This window comes from Malaclemys terrapin, chromosome 9 (genome assembly GCF_027887155.1).
Source record: "Malaclemys terrapin pileata isolate rMalTer1 chromosome 9, rMalTer1.hap1, whole genome shotgun sequence".
Taxonomy (NCBI): domain Eukaryota; kingdom Metazoa; phylum Chordata; order Testudines; family Emydidae; genus Malaclemys; species Malaclemys terrapin.
In genome coordinates, this window is record NC_071513.1 from 44,177,785 (window position 1) to 44,200,542 (window position 22,758).

The following is a 22,758-nucleotide window of genomic DNA, read 5'->3' on the forward strand; positions in this document are numbered from 1 at the left end:
GGCCTGGGGTCAGGAACCCCCAAAACCTAGACAAAGTGGGCTCCCCTTCCACAGCACTAGGTGACTGGAAGCAGAGATAGGCAACATAATCTTAGGCTCTGGCAACACCCGACAGCCATGTATTTATACCTGCTCCTGTATCTTTTACTTCATACATCTGATGAAGTGGGCTCTAGCCCATGAAAGCTTATGCCCAAATAAATTTGTTAGTTTCTAAGGTGCCACAAGGACTCCTTGTTTTTTAATCGCAGAGAGAGAGTGGCTCACTTCACTGCCTGTCCCATGAGGGCACTGGCCTTCTGCTTGCCTGCCCCTTTCTGTGGTCAGTACAGTTACAGTTTTTTTATTTTTTCAATTTTGCTGTGTGAATGCCATCTGCTCCTGTGGATGCAAACCCTCCAATAGGCTGCTCTGGGTCCTGGACTGGCATTCCAGCTGACAGCAGAAATGGTGCCGGTTCTTAAATCACAACAAATCATTATCACCTCGCCCCTGCAAGCACATTCAGAACTGGAGAGAACCACGCACAAACACGTCTCCAGATACACTTGCTATTCCACACCAATTCAATTTCCAGACCCTCCTTCAACCATTCTGTCCTGTTGTCTTTTAGAGATTATCTCCATTCTGGGTCACAGTCCAAGTCAAGTTGGCCTTAATCTGAGCAGAGCTTTTGATGCAGTAGGCTAGTTTCACTATCTAAACCAAACAACACCAGAGAGATAACAGATCTCCTCTCATGACCTCCTACAGCCCAATCTCTGGATCTATAGGAGGAACTCAAGATCACTCTGCTCATACATCGAACAAGCACATCTGCCAAATGTGCATGCTTGGTGTGAAGCCATCACGTGTGTTGAGGGTGCTATCGATACCGTCTGTTGCTATCACTCTCTCTGAGCTTGTCTCTTAGCCTCGGGGCAAGCCCCATAAGTCCAGAGCCAGAATAAATATGGGGAATTGATTTTGGCTTTATTTGGGCTGATTTGGCCCAACAGTTTGTTCAGGTAAGTCACTGGCAGCATTTGGAAAAGACCTGTATTTCCTTGTGCACCCAAATCAGGGCCAGACTCTGGCATTTTCTGACAGCCTCTCTAACAGCTACTCACAGGACTGCTTGGAGGCAATGTCTGGAAATGACAGACTCCTCTTACGCTGTGCCCTGAGCTGATCATAATCAGCACCCCCTAAAATAAAAGGTTTCCATAAGGAAACCCAGGCAATTCTGAAGACGCAGCAGGAACATGACCATGACCATGACCATTTGGGGGGAGGGATAGCTCAGTGGTTTGAGCATTGGCCTGCTAAACCCAGGGTTGTGAGTTCAATTCTTGAGGGGGCCATTTAGGGATCTGGGGCAAAAATCTGTCTGGGGATTGGTCCTGCTTTGAGCAGGGGATTGGACTAGATGATCTCCTGAGGTCCTTTCCCATCCTGATAGTCTATGAGGGTCTGGATTAGCTTTTCAGCCCATTAAATATTAGAAGCGAAGCCATCAAGAGAGGGTGGGATTGAAGGCACAGAGCAGTGAATAGTCCTTAGGGGAATGTGAGGAAAGCCAGGGTGCAGCATGTGGAGGGGAAGCAGTGGCAAGCCAGGACCATTACCCAAGTGAGGGAGGTTAGCCCTTGGGAAGTGCAGCCATTTTTAGGAGGGGGGCAGTTCAGTGTCTGGTTAATAAACCACAGTGCAAATCTCAGGGAGCAAGCTCCTAGGAGCTTCAGGACCACTGCTCCTTACCAGATCGACAAGTTTGGTGACAGGAACTTCGCGGATTGGTCGTCTCATTCGGCACAGAGCCTCCAGGGAGGTGCCGAAGCAGCTGGGCAGGTAGCTCCCACTGATGGTGAGGAAGTAATCCTTGCCTCGGTCCAGGTGAAGGACAAGGATATCCTCAATTCTGTCCTCACCCGAATTTAGGAGGGTCACAGAGTCCTTACTGACATACACATCCAGTGAGATGTCCACAGTCTCATCTGAAACAGGCAAGGGGCACACATGGACGCACAGAACCCCACAGTGGAAAAGTAATGGAGACCTCCATGGACAGACACACAGCACAGGAGAAAGCTGGTCAGAGTGGCAGAAATCCAAAGAGGAAAGGGAGACAGACGGTGCATGAGGGTGGGAATGGTGACAAACAGCAGGAGAGAGGGAAAGGACAGAATGGTGGTGGCCTTAGCCAAGACACTACAGAGACAGTGCATAAAACTCACTCGGCTCCAGATACCCCTCACAGGGCTCGGCCCGAAGCCATGGTTTACAGTACTGGCTATCATTGAGTTTGGGGATGAAGGAGAAGTGACAGGTGACCTGCCCGTTGTTGGTGATCTGGAACTTCTCCTTCTGTAGCTGCCGGAACTTCACCTTCTCAAACACAAACTGCAAAGAGAAAACAACTCTTATTACCTGCAGGGAATACAGTTAGGTATAAGGACTCCGCATCTCCATCAACAATGGGAAGTACAGTAACTCCTCACTTAAAGTTGTCCCAGTTAATGTTGTTTTTATTGTTACGTCACTGATCAATTAGGGAACATGCTCGTTTAAAGTTGTGCAGTGCTTCCTTATAACATCTTTGGCAGCTGCCTGCTTTGCCCACCGCTTGCAGGATTCTCTGGAAGAACAGCCCCTCCTTGTGGGGATTAGAACCCCTAAATTCCCTGTAAGGTATGTGGCTTGGCAGCTGCCCAGCAGCAGTTCAGCTGTCCCTCCCCCCCACTGCCGTGCTGCTCCTGACCTGCCCTCTGCCTTGGAGCTGCTCCTGGGAGCTTCCTACTTGCTGGAGGAGGGGGGGAGAGGGGTGCTGATGTCCCCGATCCATACCCCCTCTCCACAAAGTGGAGGAGGGGGACAGGGCTCAGGGACAGAAAGGAGGGAGCTTGCTGGAAACTGTTGCTTCCCGTCTGAACTGGCTGATCTGCTTAAAAGGGCAATGTACTTGAAGTGGGGTCAGCGTCCTTAATAGGGCAATGCACATCTCTCTCTTGCTCACTCTCACTCATGCATGCACCCCCCCCAGCACTTTGGAAAGTCAGCACCTGTGCAGCTGTGCATGTGCTGTCAGGAGGAGGGATTGGTGCGCTCCAGCTGGATAACGTGGGCTCATCATCATGTTCAGTTTTTGCAGGGAAGTGTTTGCAGCTATTGCCCTGCATCTATTGTATTTCCTCCCTCCTGCCTCAGTCCATGCTGCCTTGTAGACTGTGAGGCTACATTAACAACAACGTATTAACCCTTTAGGGCTCAGCCGAGTGCTAGTTCATCATTTAGCAGCAAGACATTCCTGGGAAATATTCCACCCTCTGACTCCACCATCTCAACCAAGCTTCACAATCATTCATTGCTGTGTACAATATTAAACTGTTTGTTTAAAACTTATACTGTATATGTATATAATGTCTTTTGTCTGGCGAAAAAAATTTCCCCGGAACCTAACCCCCCATTTACATTAATTCTTATGAGGAAATTGGATTCGCTTAACATAGTTTCGCATAAAGTTGCATTTTTCAGGACCATAACTACAACGTTAAGTGAGGAGTTACTGTAAGTGTACCCTATCAGCGTGCTTGCTGAGAGGTCTGGGTAATGCACAATTTCTAACCCAATATCTGGTTGTGGGGAGGTAACTGAAGTTAGTTTTTGGCACATTTGTCCACGTTGGAGTTTAATAAAACATTATCAGGCCATGTCTACACTATAGCTGCTATAGGCTGTGCAGCTGTGCCACTGCAGCACCGTAACGTAGACGCTTCCTACACTGATGGAAGGAGCTTTTCCATAGGTGATAACTAGGTTGACAGAAGAATCTTTCTGTTGACCTACCTGTGTCTACATTGGTGTTAGATCAACCTAATGGTGGTACTCACAGAGTGAAATTTTTCACAGCCCTGAGCGCCGCAGCTAGGTCAGCCTAAGTTTTATGTGTAGACCAGAGCCTCAGAGTCGTTTTAGAGAAATTCTAGCCCTTCTGCAGCTGCTGGTCTTCAGGAAGCAGACAAAGAATCCATTTCTGTTCTCACCTCTCTCCGGCTAAGCTCCAGTGAAGGAAGGAAGTCATTCTCCATTCTGTCCATCATGCGAACAATATCCTCAAACAACCTCCGGTACCTCTGCTCATCCACAATCTTCACCTGCAGGAGATCAGATCATACTCACTGAAGGTATAGGCCTCAATAGTGTAAACTCCCTTAGTGGTTTGTAAATAACTGCAGCAGAAGCTGAGGAGATTCTTGGGCATTTCGTGTGTGCAGCTTTGAAGACTGAAGATTGGCCCAGTTGCTCCTCCAAGTCTCATGGGTAATTTCATGCAAGTTATTATACCTGCAGTAATGGTGTCTTTTTCTGGTCAATGGGCACCAGGAAGGATCTGCTATTTTCAGGAAATGCTCTAAGGGCAGCGTGCAACTAGTAGCACAGGCACTCTGCAGTCTTACCGAAAATTCCTTAGGATTTCAGCTTGCTTGATTGGGTAAGAGGAGAAAGCAATGAGATGTCTAGGAGACCACCCTAGTTCAGAAGTGGGGGAGAAGAATACTGGACACACATGCTGGCTCCACCCAACAGGCCAGGGATCTCAAGTCTCTTCCCTCCCACAGCATATATTCAGCCATTCATAGCCCCACTAAGCCAGAAACACCCCAGAGTTCCTGTTTCTCCAAGCAGAGCAGAAGCAGCATCATGGGAGTGGGTGCAATTGTTTACAGGTAGCTCATGGCCCTAAGAAGGAGCCAGCTGCAAACAGCTCAGCGCACCAGTCCCAGTGGCAGACACGTTGGGTCACACGTCAGAGCCTAAGAAAAACTGCTAACGCAATCAAAGGCTGGAGCCTTCCTGCTGAATACTCTGCATGTCTGCTGTATAAACTCCAACCATTGTCTGTGTCACCATGGCACAAAACTGCTCTAGTTGCACAGCCAATCTGTGCTGCATATGAGAACAGCAGCTCTTGTGAGTCCCCTGCTGCAGAAACTGAGGTAAGTGAGGCTGCCCAGCGGCTATTACTCATTTCTGCTCATCCCCCTCCTTTTTAAATCAATACAAACATGGTTGTTTGTATCCCTTGCTTCAGCAGATGGATCCTTTAACTTGGAACTTCAACCAAGCGTTCTCCCCCAGCATATCAAGTGACAGTTACCCCAATAAGGAACAGCGAGCTGACTGGCTTGTGGTCGCTGGTTTTCAGGTCCATGTGACTGCGGTACCGCAGCTGATTAATGTTCCCCCCTCTCCAGAGGATTCGATCGCACCAGGCTGGCACACGACACTTCCCGCTGCAGATATACAAGTTACAAGGCAATCAGACAGTCCTCCTGTCCATCTGACCATTCCCCTCCTCAGCCAGATTGGTCCCTGCAGGACACACTTTCTAAGGCAGCATCTCGAGTGATGGGGCTCTCACCACTTTCCTCATCCAAAATGGTACCGTTCTGAAACCGCATCCCCTTACTTCTGTTCTCTTCTCTCTGCCCCCTACCAAGGCTACAGTCCTACACTGGGGGTGGCACCCTCCTAATACCTAGTTAGGCTCTCTGCCTCAGTTGTCAGCTAGCCCATATACATGGATTTAGTGCCCCAGATCTATTCATTGTCCCCGCAATCACTGGGGTTGCTCTTCTTAGTACCTGTTAACATCTTGCTGGTACTGCAGTGATAAGAAGTGGAATGGGCTCAGCAGGGGCTATCACCATAACCTGAGGCTTTTGTATATGTGGCCCCAATTTGCATTAGCTTCTTTTGTTGCCACACTCCGGTGCAAGCTACAGTTTAATTTACTGCCCACTGCCCCCACTGCTGAATGTCTAGTCAGCTGTTCCTGCTTTCCAGGGTCCTCGAGTCTCTGTGTTTTGGATTATCTTTCCCCAGATGAGCTTGCATGGGCAAGAGTAGCAGGGCAATCTTCCCCTTTAAGGGCCTGCAGAGCCAGGGAGCAGCAAGCCCTGGCCTAAGGAGAAGCCCAATGGACAGGTGTTGGGATCCAGTTGAGCAGCAGCTAATGATTGGCTCTGATTCCCAGCTGGAAGATATAAGGACCCAGTTCTGTAAGGGAGGAGGAAGAGCCAGTAGAGAGAGAGAGACACTTTCCTGAGCAGCAGCAGAAGGCTGCAACGGGGCAGGTAGGACCCGTGGTGCCCCTGAGGCTAAGGGAGGTCCATGATCCTTGAGCTACTGGGGGAAGAGGACCCTGCAGTGCCAGCCTAGGTCAGGACTGTCATTTCTGTCTCCTGTTAATATTTCTTGCCTTTGTGTGGCAGAGGAATCAAAGAGCCTGTGCTGAAGGCTAAACCAGAGTTCGGCATGGCTGACTCTTCTGTCTCCAGGCCCACCAGACTACAGCAAAGCTGACTCTTTCTGAGACTATCTGCACTTACTCCTAACCCCTCAAGTGCCTTTTGTTTTGTTTCTCGGTCCTCAGAGGTACTCCCCACACCTCTCAGAGGAATATCAACTGTATGTTTCATTCATTAGCCTCACTGACATTCTGCATCAGCAAAGAGTTCCATCCCAGGTAATGTCTAGTCCATTTATGAGGGATCCACTAGGTTACTCAATGTGATGCTGATGGTTCCAGACGTGTTTCCAGGAGAAGGATCAGAGCCTAATAATTCAGCCAGGGAAAGAAGCTGTGTGGCAAGATACTGTTGGCATCACAGGTTAACAGGCCATCATCAACAGACTTACCTGGAATCCCAGCGGTCTGTTTTAGAGTCAAATTTGTACGTGGGGATGAATTTAATTTCTCCCTCTGTGAAATCAGCAAAAGCTTTCTTATGAGTCCGCTGAATATTCAACTAGAGGCAAAAAGGTACAGCCTATTAGCATAACAGCAAAGTCTTCACAACTCCGCAGAGCAGAGTTACAGGCAGGGCCCTTTTACTCCACAGCCATGGACTCTGTCACAGAACCCACCCCTTCTGACAGAACCGTGCCCCCAGACAGACACATTCATTACAAACAGAGCTACTCTGAGTGCAAAGAAAACCTTCTAAAGATAAACCAGGTGCAAACTGACATAGTGCGGCCTGCCTGAGTATGTAGACAGCATGAACCAATAGACAAGAGAGATATGAACTGCTCTGTTCATCTCAACCAAGTGTTAACTTTGAAACCTAATGATGACAGTTAAGCAACTCCATTGCTAACTACTTCACTGGTGATCATTTTAGCAGAAACCTACAGCTGGTGCACTTGGCTGACAATGCCAAACCAGCTCTCATAAATCTCCTATCCAGTTGCAAAAGCTCCTAAGTTCCTCTAAGAGCATCAAAAATTCAGTTTGTTATTTTCAATACAAAATTCTGTGGCATCCTGGAAATTAAGATGTAAGAGGCAGCATGAAGTCAGAGTTACTATCACCATAAATGCTCTGAGGGACACTGCACTGAGTGTATTGTTCCTTTTGTGTTTCACTGGATAATCCCTCCTTTTTGAAATGTATCTAACGCTGCCCTGGAATTTCCAATGTGCTGCAGGGACATACTGCACAGCCCAGGCCCGTCACAGAACTCAGGTCCAGCTTGTTGAGGAGCACACAAGGCCTCAGTTACAGGCAGGAAACTCCAGTGCTCCTGCAACACACTTTCCAGGGTCCCTCCGAGCTGTGACTGACCTCTGTCATTGTTCCGCCTCTGTCCTCAAGAGCTGGTGAGAGGAGCTGTTGAGCATGCAGGGTGTATCTCTTAGCTTTCATACACATTCCTACAGCCTAAACATCACATCCTTCGGCCAGAGACACTTTTTAATATTTTTAATGGGAACTAAAACGGCAAGTAACAAAAACACCCGAGAGTCTAGATCTCGTCACCACAGGATACATGCCAGCCCTCCCAAGCGCAGAGATATATTAAAACAGGATGACCCAATTTGACCCACATGGCTGAAGTTCACTCACCTGGTCATATGTCAACAGCTTCTGAAGCTCATTCTTACTGATCAGAGTTTTCACCTCACTGGCATCAGGGAGGCACAACCTGTAGTTTAGGTCTCCCAGCCAGATGACAACACTACACACAAAGGCAAACATGGAAAAGAAAAGCCCACAGTTCATATAGAACTCCCTTGGGAGAGAGAGATGGGGATGTCAAGTTGAAAAGGGGGTCTCTCGGGATAGCTAGAGCACAACAGAACAGATAAGAGAATCAAAATATGATAGTAGCTGCCACTCCTGTAAGTGTCTACAGAGACAGCATCCCAAAGGTGGGTGATCTATATGGAATCGAGCAGTTAGCTAGCTAACAACTCAGAGATTCCAAGGACAGAAGGGCCCATTGTGACCATCCAGTCTGACTCCCTGGACAGCACAGGCCAGAGAACTGCCCCACAATAATGTTTGTGTGAACCAGAGCAGATCTTTTAGAAAAACAGCCAATCCTGATTTAAAAATGCCAGTGATGGAGAATCCACCACGATTCTCGGGAAGGGCTGCTGACGTTTTTCCTCAGCCTGAAAACAAAGTGGTAAAACCCACCAATGTTTTCATGAAATGAAACAAATAAGAGGTACAACACGATTCACTGCGCAGTGGTATTTATCCCACCAACACAAGGCGCACACATCACCCACAAGGAAAAGCTTGCACTTCTGTAAGGCATACATAAGAACAGTTAGGCCTTTTGCTTCTGGCCTTGGATCCCATACAAGTCTACCAGTTTGTTTGCTTTTCCAGTACTTAATACATTACCGAGATCTGACCAACCCAATGCATCTATGCTGAGAACACAGACTGATGCTGAGCTGGTAGGACGCACATGCAGGTCTCTTAAAAATCCAGAAAGATCTAAATGCAGTTGTCCTCAGGCGACCTAGGCGGTTGCCTAGGGTGCTACAACCACAGTGGTATTTTGGCTGCGTGACCTTCCGCCGCCTCTGTGGGGGGCAGCATTTCGGGGCGGGACCTTCCGCCGCCTAGGGCGGCAGAAAAGCTGGTGGCGCTCCTGGCTGTCCTATCTCATTGTTCCACACGCTAATCACACCCCTCTCTGCAATCACCACACCAATGACTCTTCCTGTTGCCCTCAGACATAGGCTTTCAGACAGTCCTATAGCCTTCTCATCACTTCCCAACAGGTATAACAAAAACTTTGACACACTCAATTTTCTTAGCCTTTTACAACATTTATATTCACAGATTGAAATCTGAGCCCATTTCTGGAATCAAAAACCTTTCAGACTGAGAGAGCTGTTCATGTAAATCCTTCCAAGTAACAAGAGCTCAAAAATGAACAAACCAGAAAAACCTGGAATAAAACCCACAGTTTGTCTGTTGTTCTAGAAACACCCTAGGTTTTCCACAACTATGTAATAATCAGCCTTTGACTCAAGAGTGCCAGCTGCTGAGATGAGCACATTACAGACTTCTTGCAAGGGAAGGGTACTAGAGACAGGCTGGCCCTGTGAACTACTACAAGAACACTGCCCACCAGTGCAATCACTGGTTCAACTGCACCAACAGGAGTGTTAGTGTAGACAAGACTCTGGCATTTTCCTCACCTTGTCGATTAATCTGCAGATTTGTCTACACTTGGGCTCTTGCTGGTAGCAATTTCTAGCTAAGATTTCCCAGATTTTGGAGAAGGAATGTGGAATTGGAGACTCACTCGTGTTTCATGATGCTCAGCTGAGGCAGGCCCTGGTCAGGGGGCAGGAAGCTTAACCGGGCACAGATATCCTTGTAATCCTGGTTCCGTCGCTCAAAGTCCTCCACGTGAGCAGCGAGGTGGGAATTGACGATGCAGAAGGTGGTGTTGTGGAATACAAACCTCACGGCCACACCGCCCTTGTTACCCTGGTGACAGAGTTACTGGTGAGACTGTTACACAAACACATACAAAAGAGGTTGGGTAACAGATTGAACAGGAGAGAGCTGGGGAAAGGCACGGAGACAATGAAAACAAGAGGCATACTGACAGAAAAAGAGGCAGCAGGGATGAGAGAGTAAGGCAAGACACTGTACCACAGACCACATTTCACACAAACATACACCAGAGTCAGCTATTCAGAGGCCATGCACCCACTGACCAAGAGCACTCACCATTTTCCCCATTATTCCAGTCCCCACAGTCTCTGCCATGATATCTGTGATATAACTCAGTTGATCCTTCCTGGCAAACACAACCAGCATCATCCCAACCAGACGGACCACCTGCACCTGCAAAATAAATAAATAAAAATTCCATGAGTTTCCAGATCAGCTGTAATGCAATCCCTGATTTCTCACCCCCTGTGCTTATACAGAAGTACAACAAACTTGCAGTGGAGCTCACTGTTTAAATTCGCAACTCTTTGCATGAGTGATTTCAATGTAGGGGAAACAGCCAGCAAGTGAAGCATCCACAGAGTCAGATATGCCTGACCTGCAGGCACCACAGGCAGCATCTCTGGGGTCCTACGCACTGCCTGCCTCCCAGAGAGCATTTGCTCCTTCTGCAAGATGGAAGAAAGGAGATCATTCTCCACTGTTCAACTCATCCTACAACCATTAACATGGCACCTGTGTGCACCATCTCTTGCTGAATGGATCCTGGCTCTGCCACGGTCTCTTCTGAGTGACTCGGGGCAAGTCACTTTACCTCCCAGTCCAGGAGTTCCCCATCTTCTAAATGGGGGTGTTACTTCCCCCAGCTCAGTAGGTTGTGAGGCATAATTGGCCAGTGTGAAGTGCTTTGAAATGCTCACTAGAGAAGTGCAAAGTGTTATTAATGTTAATGGGAAGGAAACCTCCACATCAAGAGGGTGCACAGAAATGCCCCATCAGCAGGTGTTACAATCCCTCACTGGAGGAGGAGCTAGAGACATTGTAATATTTTGCAGGATTCTGAATTCTGCATCTTTAACCATGAACCTTATCTATGATTTCAGTCACTTCCACCTTGCCTGCAGCTATCTCCTGTGTGATCAGCCTTATACATGTGATGGAGAACACTGTTTTTAAATTTAAATAACGCAAGAGGGGGGAGACCAGGCCTCTTTTATCAATTCCCCAAGTGCTCAACTTGCCTGCTTTCCGCACCTGTAACTTGTGTCACAGGGCTCTACAAAAAATAGTAGTGCATGGATGTCACAGCAAAACATGGTGGGGGAGGAGAAAGGGGAAATTAATTGATGTCTTAAGACAGAGCCACCTGCCAGAAGGCCTGCTACGCCAGCAAGAAAAGCTGTAGTGACTCAGTCCTGACACGTCAGGAAGGAGCCAGCTAGCAACATTACAACTAAAGTTACTCTTTCCCAAGGCACAGTCTCCCAGCTAACTTCCCCTATACAAGCAATTTTGTTCCTTCAAGGAAAAGCTATTCACTTGGCTCCTTAGAACAAGATACACCTGTTTTTTATAGTTGCGGCGCTACCAGAACAAGGCAAACGTGGAATTTGACCTACCTCTGCCTCTTATTGCCTGCCTGTAGGAGGGCGCACATCTCACACTGAGTACATGTCCTGTCAGCTCTCTGGAGGCATTTTTTGGTTGTTGTTGCCCCACTCATGAGGCACCCACCAAATGGCCAGGGAGGTGTTATTGGAGGATTTTTCTGCCCTACAACTATCTCCAGATTTATTCTAGTCCCACAGTGACTCTCCCTGCCTGGAAAACTATTCCATTAGCGGTGTCAGGTACACATCCCTGGGGACTCTGCTCTTGGCCATTTTGGTTGGGTGACATATGGACGATCTGAGTTGGGAAAGTGTGAGCTTCATTCCTGCCCCCCTTCCCAGTCCCACCAGCTTGGATGCCAGAGGAGATGGTTGAATAGGACTTACTTTCTTATACTTCGCCTTGGGGTGCAAGGCCTTCTCCACAGCAGCCAGCCACTCTTGCTCCTTCACAGAGTCAAAATAGAAAAAAGCCTCTGTGCTGAGGTCCAACTCCTGGAAACTAAAAACAAGTCTATTTAGGACACTTCCCCTCTCCCCCAAACCAGTCTCCCCTCTGTACCCCCATCAGAAGATGGCACTGCAGGAGGTCCAGTCTGAATCTCAATATGGTCATTCCTGGAGGAAGGTCAACTGGGCCTAGCTCAAAAGAAGGCACCATGGCTCTCTTGCAGTGTCTTACTGGCCCCTTCCAGAGACCATTTCCCTGAGGGGCATTAGTCTGGCCTGCTTTCCTAATGGCGGGGATGAGCTGGGTCTCTGTTAGCTCAAGAAATCTACTTGACTTTTGGCTGCTTCTTTGCATCGTCCTGACTACTCCAGCCCTGTGAAGGAGATTCCCCTCCCTTTTGAGTCCCAGGGTACATGCTAGGCACCAGTGTAAAGTTTGGAGTCCACTAGGAAGCCTGGAATTTGAAATAAATAAAATCCACCAGTGTCCAAGGGAAGGGAGTGAGACTGAAGATGTGTATGTGTAAGTGAACAGGAGTTCACGCCTCACCCAATACAGTAGACATCTGGGGGGTCTGAGTCACAGACTAGCCAGGGTTCCAATCCACTGTCCGGAGACTGGCCGTTCACATTCCACGTTCCCACAAAAAACCTGCAATACACACAAGAGCAGCCATGCTGCTGGGGCAGGGCTTTACTGAATAGGTCCAGACTCTCTAATGCACACAACATCAAGACAGGGAGTGTCTGAATTGCATGAGGGTCCTGTGTAAAAAGGCCCATGAACTAGCTAAGGAGTCTGAACTACACATAACATGAAGAGCTCTGTCAAAGACTGTAAAACACAGAGAATTCTGTGCATGGCACATTTCTAATGTACTAAGGATGTCACAAAGCTCTGCAAAGCAAGGGACACCTCACTGGGGGCCTAGCTACATGATACACACCAGGCTTTCTGCATGCTGAAAGTGAATTCCATGTTGGCAAAAAGGCACCAGATTGGCAACCATGAAGCCCTTTGTCTTCATAGGACAATGCAGCATGGGCAACAGCAGTGCAAGCTCCCGTTACTGCACCTCTGCCAACATGCCTCAGTTCTGCTTGGGGGAATTCAACCCCCAGCCCCTGGGCTGCGATTACCCATAAGGACACCGGGAAGTGCCAATATGATGGCTGTAGGGTTGTACTGTGGCCACCTATGAACTGGACTGAAACCCCACTACTTGTTTCGCATAGGCCATCCATCAGCAGCTGATTTTGAGACCTGGGCTGGGTTCAAGGCAGTAGCCCACAGAAGCTGGGAAAATCTCTGCTTCTCACTACTCCTACATACACTGTGCCTCGTGGCTATGGCTCTGGGGGCAGCGCTGACCTGAAGCTCTGAATGTTGACGTATTCCTTCTCTCTTTTGGCAAGCAAGTGTTTGATGAGACCCTCTCTTTGCCCAGACTGCGTGTTGGGCACAAACAGCTTGCGCATGGTGTTGGTTACTTTTGGCTGGTCTCTGGCCACACTTTCCCTCTCTCGATGAAACCTAGACAGGAGACAACCATAGACTTCAAACTGGGGTTACTGCCTAGGATACTGGAGAGTAAAGGCAACAGCTCTGGGATGCTACTTACTGCCTATTTTGCGGAGGAGGAGGAGGGGGCGGGGGCTCCCGGCGAGATCCCATTTGCTGGTTTTGTAAGTTTCTTTTCTTCTCCAAACTTATGGCATTGAAATGATCTTCAAAGCCTAGAACCCCTGTAATGACAGAAGCTTGGCTGGTGAGATTGAGGCCCAGGCAGATGTTCTTCAAAAAACAGCTTAACAAGAACCTAGAGGGGGCAACCTAACTCCAGGAGGGGGAAGAGAGATCTCCACAGGAATGTGGGAGGGGCAAGGGGTAGCAGTGTTATACCAACCCTGATGGTGCCAAGAGGGTGAGGGGAAGAGATGCTGACAGAGGCAAGGGGGAGCAGAGAGTGAGAAGATGGACAAAGGGGTGGAGAGACAATTATGAACCAAGAGGGACTTTGGCAGAGGGAGATACAGTATGTCAATAAGACATCAATCCATGATAACACCACACTAGGAGCAGGAGGTGGGATTTTTTGTGGGAGTTAGTGGGGGGGATGGGGGAAAAGCACTAACCAGGCTCCTACCTAACAAGAACAATGAAAATCAAAGCTCCTGCAGAGGCCATAGTTTTGTATGTATCTCACTCATCTATTCAAAACAAGGGCCCTATGACAGTGTCCTGAACACAGGGTAGCGACTGCAGAGGTGGGACTCACTCCAGTACCTGAAACAGATGACTGAGGAGGAGCTGGGAGGTTTTTCTCCACCTGATACCAGCTGGCTGGCTCGCTGTGCTCAGGAAAAGGCGCTTTCGATTGGGCTGAAGAAGGAAACATTGCTGTCAGAAACTGCTCTTGAGCCCCAGAGACACACACATGGCTGTAAGTGTGGTTACCTTCTTGTACATTCAGCACTTCGGTGAGGAACCCCAGGCAGCGTTCCTCATCGGGGATCTCAAAGAGGCGCTCTGGTGTGCAGTCTCCCTGTATTCTGATCTTGCAGCCAGCTTCAGACATACAAAACACACACACCAAGACACAGACAGGTTTGGCTTCTTGACCTTTAAGCCCCTCCAGTGAACAAGCCACTAGCTGCCATTTGCTCCTCTGGGCTCATGATTGAATTCCTCATTTATTTGCTGTTATCTTGACATTTAGTCTATTTTAAAAAGTGAGTCTGAGGCAGTCTCGGGTCCTCCTTGTGCCCGAGACTCCCACCAATTTGTGGGTGGGAGGGGGTTCCAATGCCATTTTCCTGATTTTTAAAACTACTTCTCTCCCTTGCTGCTGTGTGAAAGACACTCAAAAATAACAGGGGAAGCTGCCTTCACAAAGGAAACAGTGACACTGCAAGCACCAAATGCCGTATCAAATGGGGACAGGGATCCAAGATGGTATTTGTAGCAGTAGACACACATTTTCAGACCATTAGAGTGATTCCAGATCCCCAAGACAAGCAGCCCACACGCTACAAAGATAACCTAATCATCAATTGCATCTGTTCATAGAATCATAGAATATTAGGGTTGGAAGAGACCTCGGGAGGTCATCTAGTCCAATCCCCTGCTCAAAGCAGGGCCAACACCAACTAAATCATCCCAGCCAGGGCTTTGTCAAGCCGGGCCTTAAAAATCTCTAAGGATGGAGACTCCACCACCTCCCTAGGTAACCCATTCCAGGGCTTCACCACCCTCCTAGTGAAATAGTATTTCCTAATATCCACCTCCCACTGTGCAAAGCAAAGTAAAGACTACCTATACCTGTCTATGCTGCATGCAAAGCACCATGCGACCCTGCAAGGTATGAAAACCTCCTAAGAAGCCCTGATCGGGTTACACTTCCAATGTGGGCATCATCTACTGCCCCTGCACTCCAACCATGGGGTTGCTTCTGTGGCAGCACGGAGTAGAGCAATAATATAGTACAGAAGCAGGAAAGCGAGAGGCTGGCAAGTTAAGTTCCGGGAAAAGTCAAACAGGCTCACAGGGAGGGGTTTTGGGAGAAGCATTAAGGGAGAAGTCAAAACTCAGCCAAGTGACACCTTTTGATCTAAGTATTTAGATCACACTCCCTGTGGTAATGAGCATTTTCCAAAAGAGTAACAAAGCCAGCCAACCCTCTACAGCCTTTCAATCCATAACTAGCACAGGGACAGCAATAGGGGTAGAGCAGAGGGCACAAGGGGAAGAGACAAGAGGGGGAGGCAGAGTGGGTGAAACAGGAAGGAATGTGTGTCAGTGATGGAGAGATGATATATTTGTTGAAGAAAGCTCTCATCATAACAGACTCACTGTTTGTCGCTATATCAATCAACAGAGTTTCTTCAGCCTCTGGAAAACAAGAGAAAGATCAGGAAAGTTCACCCTGTCCAGGAGCAGAGACTCAGTACATACAACACAAGCACAATGCCTGCCCTCAACACAAGGAGATCCCAGGCCCCAGCAAAGGAACCAACCCATGTCTCTCACCACTAGTAGTGGCACTACTGGAGAGAGTTACGACCCCTCAGGCTGGGCCAGACTGGACAGAGGTCCCCCTGCAAATGGGTCTCCAAATTCAGGGAAGTTATACAGCGGTGTGTTTAAAATGAGAGGTACCAGCCTGCCAGTCCTGGACATTGACTCCCCAAGTGCAGCATGAGCAGTAACAGCAGTGCTAGCTCCCCACATACACAGGTCCACCAACAAGTCTCTGGCTTGTCTACATGGAGAAATTTACAAGCAGAAACATACCATAACTACACTGGTATAATGCCCCTTGTGGACACTTACTGCAGAAAAAGTGTTCTCTCCCCCCCTCCCCCAGGAAGTATCACAGGAAAATTATAAGGTATAGTTCTGCTGGTAAATTTTCTCATGTAGACAAGCCCTCAGTCCGTTCAGACCCCATTTCCCATACTATCTTTGGCCTCTGTGGAGTTGCCAGTAGAGGGCCATTTGATGCCATTCCAGGCAGTAGTTTCTGACACCAACACCAAGGCTCCCCAACCCACATTGTCACAAAAGGGGACAAATAGCCCCTGATTTTCAGTCACTACTGATTCATGCTGGATACTGGGGTGCTCACAGCATGGAAAAAGGCAAGCACACGTGGTATGGGTTTTAACCAGGTCGCAACTTTATTAGTCAAATTACATAAGGTTGCACTGGGGGAAGCCCAGGGCAGTCACTGGCACCCCAGTGATCCTTTGCCAATTCTTGGGGGCTCCCTGCACAGTGAGAGCCAATCATCACACTAGGAGGGTCTCTGGGCACCTCCACTTGCCCACTAGCAGCCCACCCCCTTTCAGAGGCTGAAACAAGAGGGGACCTCAATCCCAAGGCAGCACTGCCGTCAAGCACATTGAGATAGTTCCCCGGCCCCTGCTGCCCACAGGGGGCTAGACACGATGCCCCCTCTCATAAGGAGATGCCCTTGGAATGCCCACTATGTTACCTTTTTGGATCTGGAGCCTAAATTAGCAAGTTCCAGCACTGGGCACCTGCCAAATATGCAACAACTAAACAACGCTCACATAGGTCCAAACTGTGCCTTCTAGCTGCCCAACCCCAAACCCAAGATTTCACTGTGAGGAAAGTGAAAAAAGCCAGCCAGCCTTGGCAAATCTGGAGGCATGAGGAAAAATTCCATCCCCACCCCAAAGCAGTGACTAGGATAAGCCTGCAGCTACAGGGATAAGAGAGCGAGGGTGGGCTGACTGCTGGAAACCAGCACACAGGAAGTGGCTCTGAACACATAGCTCTTTTCATGGCTCCAAATTGTGTGCAAAATCCGGTGAGCTCTTGTCATAGAGTGGGAATTTTCTGTAATCTTTTGTATGAATACTGTGCCTCAGTTTCCCCTTTATGCAGCATTGTTCTCTAGGTGGGAGAAAAGAGCTGTTTGCTCTTTGGGGAGGCCCAGTGAGGCAAGTGTGACTGATGCCTAGCTATCTGGGGTTGGGGCCCCAAGTCCACGAAGGCAATAGCAAAGCCAAACACTGGGACATTTGGCACATAGCAACTAATGACCTTGGATGGCCCACCCCCTCTACAGGAAGCCAGCCATGTTTGACCAGCTGGACAACAGAGGCCTGAGGAGGGTCCAGGTGGGACTGGCCTGGGAACTTGAACACGGAGGGTCAGAGCAGGAGCCAAGGGAGGGGACATGGTTTGGCTGGGGTCCTGGGCTAACTCGGACGGACAATGCTGTAACTTTCTTCTCTCTGTCCTTACCAAGGACTTTTTATGCTGTATTCCAGTTGACTAACAAACCCTTCTGTTTTTGACAACGTTGGCTGAATGTCACTGCAGATGCTGTTGGAGGGGCGTTGCTCCCTAAGATTGTACAGGGGTCTGCCTCAATGGGACTCAATGAATGGAACTCACGATGGGGAGCAGCAGTGCTGAAGGACCAGAGAACCAGCCCAGGGAGGTGGTGAAACTGCAGGGCTTACCCTCAAGGAAGAGTGAGACCCTTAGGGAGTCTCGCTCACTGATGGGATCCTCCCAGAGGCTGTTCCAAAGCTGGGGTCATAGCACCGGACCTGTGGATCCATGAAAAATCTTATGGCTCCAAATCCCAGGCCAAATCCCACAAGACCTCAAGCCTACCCTGAAAGTCCTGTGGGGACTTGGAATCTCATGAGACCCAGCCTGTTCTGTGCTTTTTGCCCTCTCCCATCATGGGAGCCACCAAAACGCACCCCTCTAAGGGGTCCATATGCCATCCTTCATGCTGACAGCTGAACTAGCCAAGTATCCACACATCAACATTGATATCAAGATGGACCAAATTGCCACACTGGTTTGGGAGAAGAAAGAAGTAGGAAGCTGTAATTGTAAGTTCTGACTTTTAGTTCCATGGGGAAGTCCCCATCTGTACAGCTAGGAAAAACAGCAGTGGATTTCTGGCTGAGGGGCAGGTGTGGGAGGGTCAGTACCTTGCACACATCTAAAACGGCTGTTGATGGGAATGTTATCCTGGTCAGATGGGTCCTTTTCCTGTGAATGGATAATCAACCTGGAAACAGAGAGAAGCCTCACAACAGCACAAAAACTAAAAGATTCTAGAGCAAAAGGTGTTGCTGACCTCATGACTGTATTTCTCCTGGAACCAAATAGACCACAGGCCCTGCTCTCTATCTCTACGTTGCTGGGGACAGGGAGGAGGAGCATTTATCACATGATATACGGCAGGGGTAGGCAACCTATGGCACGCGTGTCGAAGACAGCACGCAAGCTGATTTTCAGTGGCACTCACACTGCCTGGGTCCTGGCCCACCAATCCAGGGGCTCTGCATTTTAATTTAATTTTAAATGAAGTTTCTTAAACATTTTTAAAAACCTTATTTACTTTACATACAACAATAGTTTAGTTATATATTATAGTCTTATAGAAAGAGATCTTCTAAAAATGTTAAAATGTATTACTGGCACGCAAAACCTTAAATTAGAGTGAATAAATGAAGACTCGGCACACCACTTCTGAAAGGTTGCCGACCCCTGACATATGGGGAGATGCATGCAAAAATATGCATCTGGAGGAACCGCTCCCAAAAATGCTCCCTGATCCGCACATGATAAAGGAAGCATGCTAAACTCCCTGGCCATGGGTCCACAGACTATACCAGAGGAGCTGGGGAGTTGACTGGGCACCCAGCACCAGGAAGCAGGGCCACTTTTCTATCTGTTTAGAGCAGCGGTTCTCAAACTGTGGGTCGGGACCCCGTTTAAATGGAGTTGCCAGGACTGGCATTAGACTTGCTGGGGCCCAGGATCAAAGCCAAAGCCCAAGGGCTTCAGCCCTAGGTGGTGGGGTTCAGGTTACAGGCCCCCCACCTGGGGCATAAGCCCTTAGGCTTCAGATTTGGCCCCACCAAGCTTTGGAATTGGCCCTCCAGCCCTGGATAGCAGGGCTCAGGCTTCAGAAGTCCCCTCCTCCTAGGGTAGTGTAGTAATTTTTGTTGTCAGAAGGGAGTCATGGTACAATGAAGTTTGAGAACCCGTGGTTTAGAGGACAGCACTCCAAAGTGAGAGGGAAGACTCCAAGAGCAAATATGCTGATGGCAGAGGGGCCATTCCATTTCTCAGGCCTTTGCTACCCACAAAAGTTGTATAGCTTTAACTCTTCTAGTGATATAACTGCCTCCAGAGTAGAGGGGTTGTATTGGCATAAAGGGCCTTTACACTGGTAAAGCTATTCCTGTATGGGAATAAGTTATATGGACACAAGGTACCAGTATAACACCATGGCTGTAGCCACACTAGCAGAATAACGACTTTAGTTTAAAAAAAAATCACTTTGTTAAGTGAACTTGTTAAATTGGCACAAAATCTGTTTGTAGAGCAAGCCTCAGTGCTGTTCCATCTACTTGTATGTGGTGCAGGGAAGATCTACCCTTAAGTCCTGCATGGAAAGGGCATTTCCTGGGAAGCTCCAATATAAGTTCCTATTTTCTCCTCTTTATGTTCCTCAAAGAAAAAAAGTCAAAAAACCTTCAATCGCCTTTTCAGACACGCGAGTGATTTTCTCTTTTCGCATGGATTTTAATGTGGTTTCATGAACGTTAAAGCTTTAACTATTAATTGTAATAGGCTCACAACAATAGTTGTCAGTCTGACATTAAGAGTTCCATCTCAGCACTCAAGAGCATAGGGATGATCTGATTTTAATTCCAAATGCAAGACAGGAGTTCAGCTACCCAGAGCAAAGCATCCCCAAGAGTCACTGCAAACTTTCCAGATAGTTGCCTACCCACTTACAGCAAGTAGGGAAAAAAAAAATCCATCTGAATTTTCTTTTCTTTACTACTATAAAGAGATAAAAACCAAAGCAAATAATGAAATGTTTCCTGTAACCTCCAGTATGACATTACCCTGGGGGTGACACCATGGGGATTTCCCTGATGCACCCCATCTCCCAGAGAGCAACACTCCAGAAGACTTCTCTTCAGGAAACAATATTCACATAATGCTGCTGAGTCTATTCCAGAAAGACATAATTGAACTAACCAATCACCCAGGCCCACACACTGGAAGTAAGGGAGACTAATGGAATCAGAGCAAGGGCAGAGATGCTCAAACAATAAAGGAGAGGAACACAGTCCCACCAAAGCCTATTCACCCCCTACAATAGCATGGGATATGCCAACCTTCTCCCAATACACTAACCCCTGGTTGGGCCCTCTACACAGCCACCCCTGCCAACACAGCCCAGGTGAAGACTGAATAATTCCTGTGCTTCACTCTGCCAATGTGCCCCGGAGGGCGGGGGAATGAAAAGGCCGCGCCATGACTCCAATCTGTCAGTATGCCCCAAAGAGGGTCCCTGCCAGCGTGGAGCCGTGTTCAACCCTGCACCTGCGAGCAAGAGTCACGGTGGGCAGGCAACCTCCCTGCGGAGCCGGGGCACCCGTGTGTGCTACTCACTCGCACTGCCCGTGGCGTTGGGAGAGGCTCAGGACACAGGGCTCCCTCCGTCCTGCTTTCACCTCCACAGCATAGGCACACAGCTAAGGAACTCAACAACGCCACGGGCACTAGTGTCCCGCCAGCCAACCAGCCCCTTCCCCCACACCCTTCCCCCAGACGCCGGGGTCCCCCCCAGCCAACCCCGCACCCTTCCCCCAGACGCCGGGGTCCCCTCAGCCAGTCCCGCACCCTTCCCCCAGACGCCGGGGTCCCCTCGGGCTTCCCTTCCCGGCCGGCGGATACATGGAGGCTCCAGGCCGCGGACGGTGGCGGCGGCTCCATGGAGAGCGGAGAGATCCGAACCAGGCCACTCCCCGTCTCCCGGCGACTCACACCCGAACCGAGCGCGCAGCGATCGGGGCCGGACAGAGCGGCGCCAGCCGGGCCGGCGGTGGCCGCTGCCCCCTGCCGGACGGAGGAGCTCACCGCACCGCGCCGCGCCCGCTCCTCCCGCCCTGCCCCGCCGCCCCAGCCTCAGTCAGATCTGGGCCCGCAGCTGTGATGTCCTTGGGACGGGGCGTCTCACGGGGGCTCAGAGCAGGGCGACCCAGCCACCGGCCCGCCAGGCGAGGCCCCCTGCCTCAGAGCCGCCGGGAACATGCTGGCTCACATCAGGGCCACCCAGGCACAGGCTGATGCCACAAGGCCCTCATCTCACCAGGAGATGAATGCATCCGAAGAAGTGGGCTGTAGTCCACGAAAGCTTATGCTCTAATAAATTTGTTAGTCTCTAAGGTGCCACAAGTACTCCTGTTCTTCTTTTCACCAGGACTGGTTGCAAAGCCCTGCTACAAACATGGAGGCTCTAGAACTCTCCCAATGAGCTTGCCATGCCACCTACAGCAATGATAATGACGTGTGTCTCTGCCCTGCAGAAAAGGGTGCAATCGCTGAGTGATTCCCAGGCAGTGCCTGTGAAATGCTGGGTTCCTACAGCAGGATTTATTATGAAGCTAGAAGTCGCTCCCCAACACTCATTTAAGCTGCCTTTTGGGTTTCCATATTTAATAGGGATGAAAAGCTTGGTAACCCTGCTCTGAAATGAGAACCAAATTGCAGATATTGGCTCAGCTGTTCAAACCCTAGGCAGCCCTGGTGATGACTTGTGGAAATATTTGCAGTTATTACCAAATAAAAATACTGCTACATCCTATCCAGAGACTCCTGACAAATTATTCCCTGGTTCAGTCACAATGCATTGGTGACCTCCCAGAAAACACCATCCTAGCCACCATGGATGTAGAGGCTCTCTACACAAACATCCCACACACAGATGGAATACAAGCTGTCAGGAACAGTATCCCTGATGATGACACAGCACAACTTATTGCTGAGCTCTGTGACTTTATCCTCACGCACAATTATTTCAAATTTGGTGACAATATATACCTCCAGACCAGTGGCACCGCTATGGGCACCCGCATGGCCCCACAATATGCCAACATTTTTATGGCTGACCTGGAACAACGCTTCCTCAGCTCTCATATACTCATGCCCCTTCTCTACCTACGCTATTGATGACATCTTCATCATCTGGACCCATGGGAAGGAGACCCTGGAAGAATTCCACCATGATTTCAACAGCTTCCACTCTACCATCAACCTCAGCCTGGACCAATCTACACGGGAGGTCCACTTCCTAGACACCACCGTACAAATAAGCGATGGCCACATTAACACCACCCTATACCGAAAACCCACCGACCGCTACGCCTACCTTCATGCCTCCAGCTTCCACCCTGGTCACATCACGTGATCCATCGTCTACAGCCAAGCACTGAGGTACAATCGCATCTGCTCCAACCCCTCAAACAGAGACCAACACCTACAAGATCTTCACCAAGCATTCTCAGAACTACAATACCCACACAAGGAAATAAAGAAACAAATCAACAGAGCCAGAGGTGTACCCAGAAGCCTCCTGTTACAAG

The 22,758-nt window shown here is 49.0% G+C and overlaps 1 protein-coding gene across 4 annotated transcripts in view; it reads right to left on the minus strand.

Annotated features, from left to right (window-relative positions):
- OCRL (OCRL inositol polyphosphate-5-phosphatase) overlaps positions 1 to 21,161 on the minus strand; it is a 32,270-nt gene extending 11,109 nt beyond the window's left edge. Inside the window, exons 1-18 of one of the 4 annotated variants that reach the window (XM_054039599.1) lie at positions 21,070 to 21,161; positions 20,786 to 20,855; positions 18,298 to 18,377; positions 15,668 to 15,706; positions 14,273 to 14,383; positions 14,102 to 14,197; positions 13,437 to 13,560; positions 13,187 to 13,348; positions 12,365 to 12,466; positions 11,752 to 11,866; positions 10,031 to 10,147; positions 9,597 to 9,784; positions 7,892 to 8,003; positions 6,682 to 6,791; positions 5,138 to 5,273; positions 4,023 to 4,133; positions 2,217 to 2,382; positions 1,741 to 1,976 (exon numbers count right to left, since the gene is read on the minus strand). In XM_054039599.1, coding sequence (XP_053895574.1) covers positions 1,741 to 1,976; positions 2,217 to 2,382; positions 4,023 to 4,133; positions 5,138 to 5,273; positions 6,682 to 6,791; positions 7,892 to 8,003; positions 9,597 to 9,784; positions 10,031 to 10,147; positions 11,752 to 11,866; positions 12,365 to 12,466; positions 13,187 to 13,348; positions 13,437 to 13,560; positions 14,102 to 14,197; positions 14,273 to 14,383; positions 15,668 to 15,706; positions 18,298 to 18,377; positions 20,786 to 20,855; positions 21,070 to 21,109 — 2,115 coding nt within the window. In that variant the 5' untranslated portion in view covers positions 21,110 to 21,161. Of the gene's footprint in view, positions 1 to 1,740; positions 1,977 to 2,216; positions 2,383 to 4,022; positions 4,134 to 5,137; positions 5,274 to 6,681; positions 6,792 to 7,891; positions 8,004 to 9,596; positions 9,785 to 10,030; positions 10,148 to 11,751; positions 11,867 to 12,364; positions 12,467 to 13,186; positions 13,349 to 13,436; positions 13,561 to 14,101; positions 14,198 to 14,272; positions 14,384 to 15,667; positions 15,707 to 18,297; positions 18,378 to 20,785; positions 20,856 to 20,933; positions 20,952 to 21,016 lie in introns of those variants that run through there. The other 3 variants (XM_054039600.1, XM_054039602.1, XM_054039603.1) reach the window with 3 other exon arrangements.
- Positions 21,162 to 22,758: the final 1,597 nt, after the last annotated feature.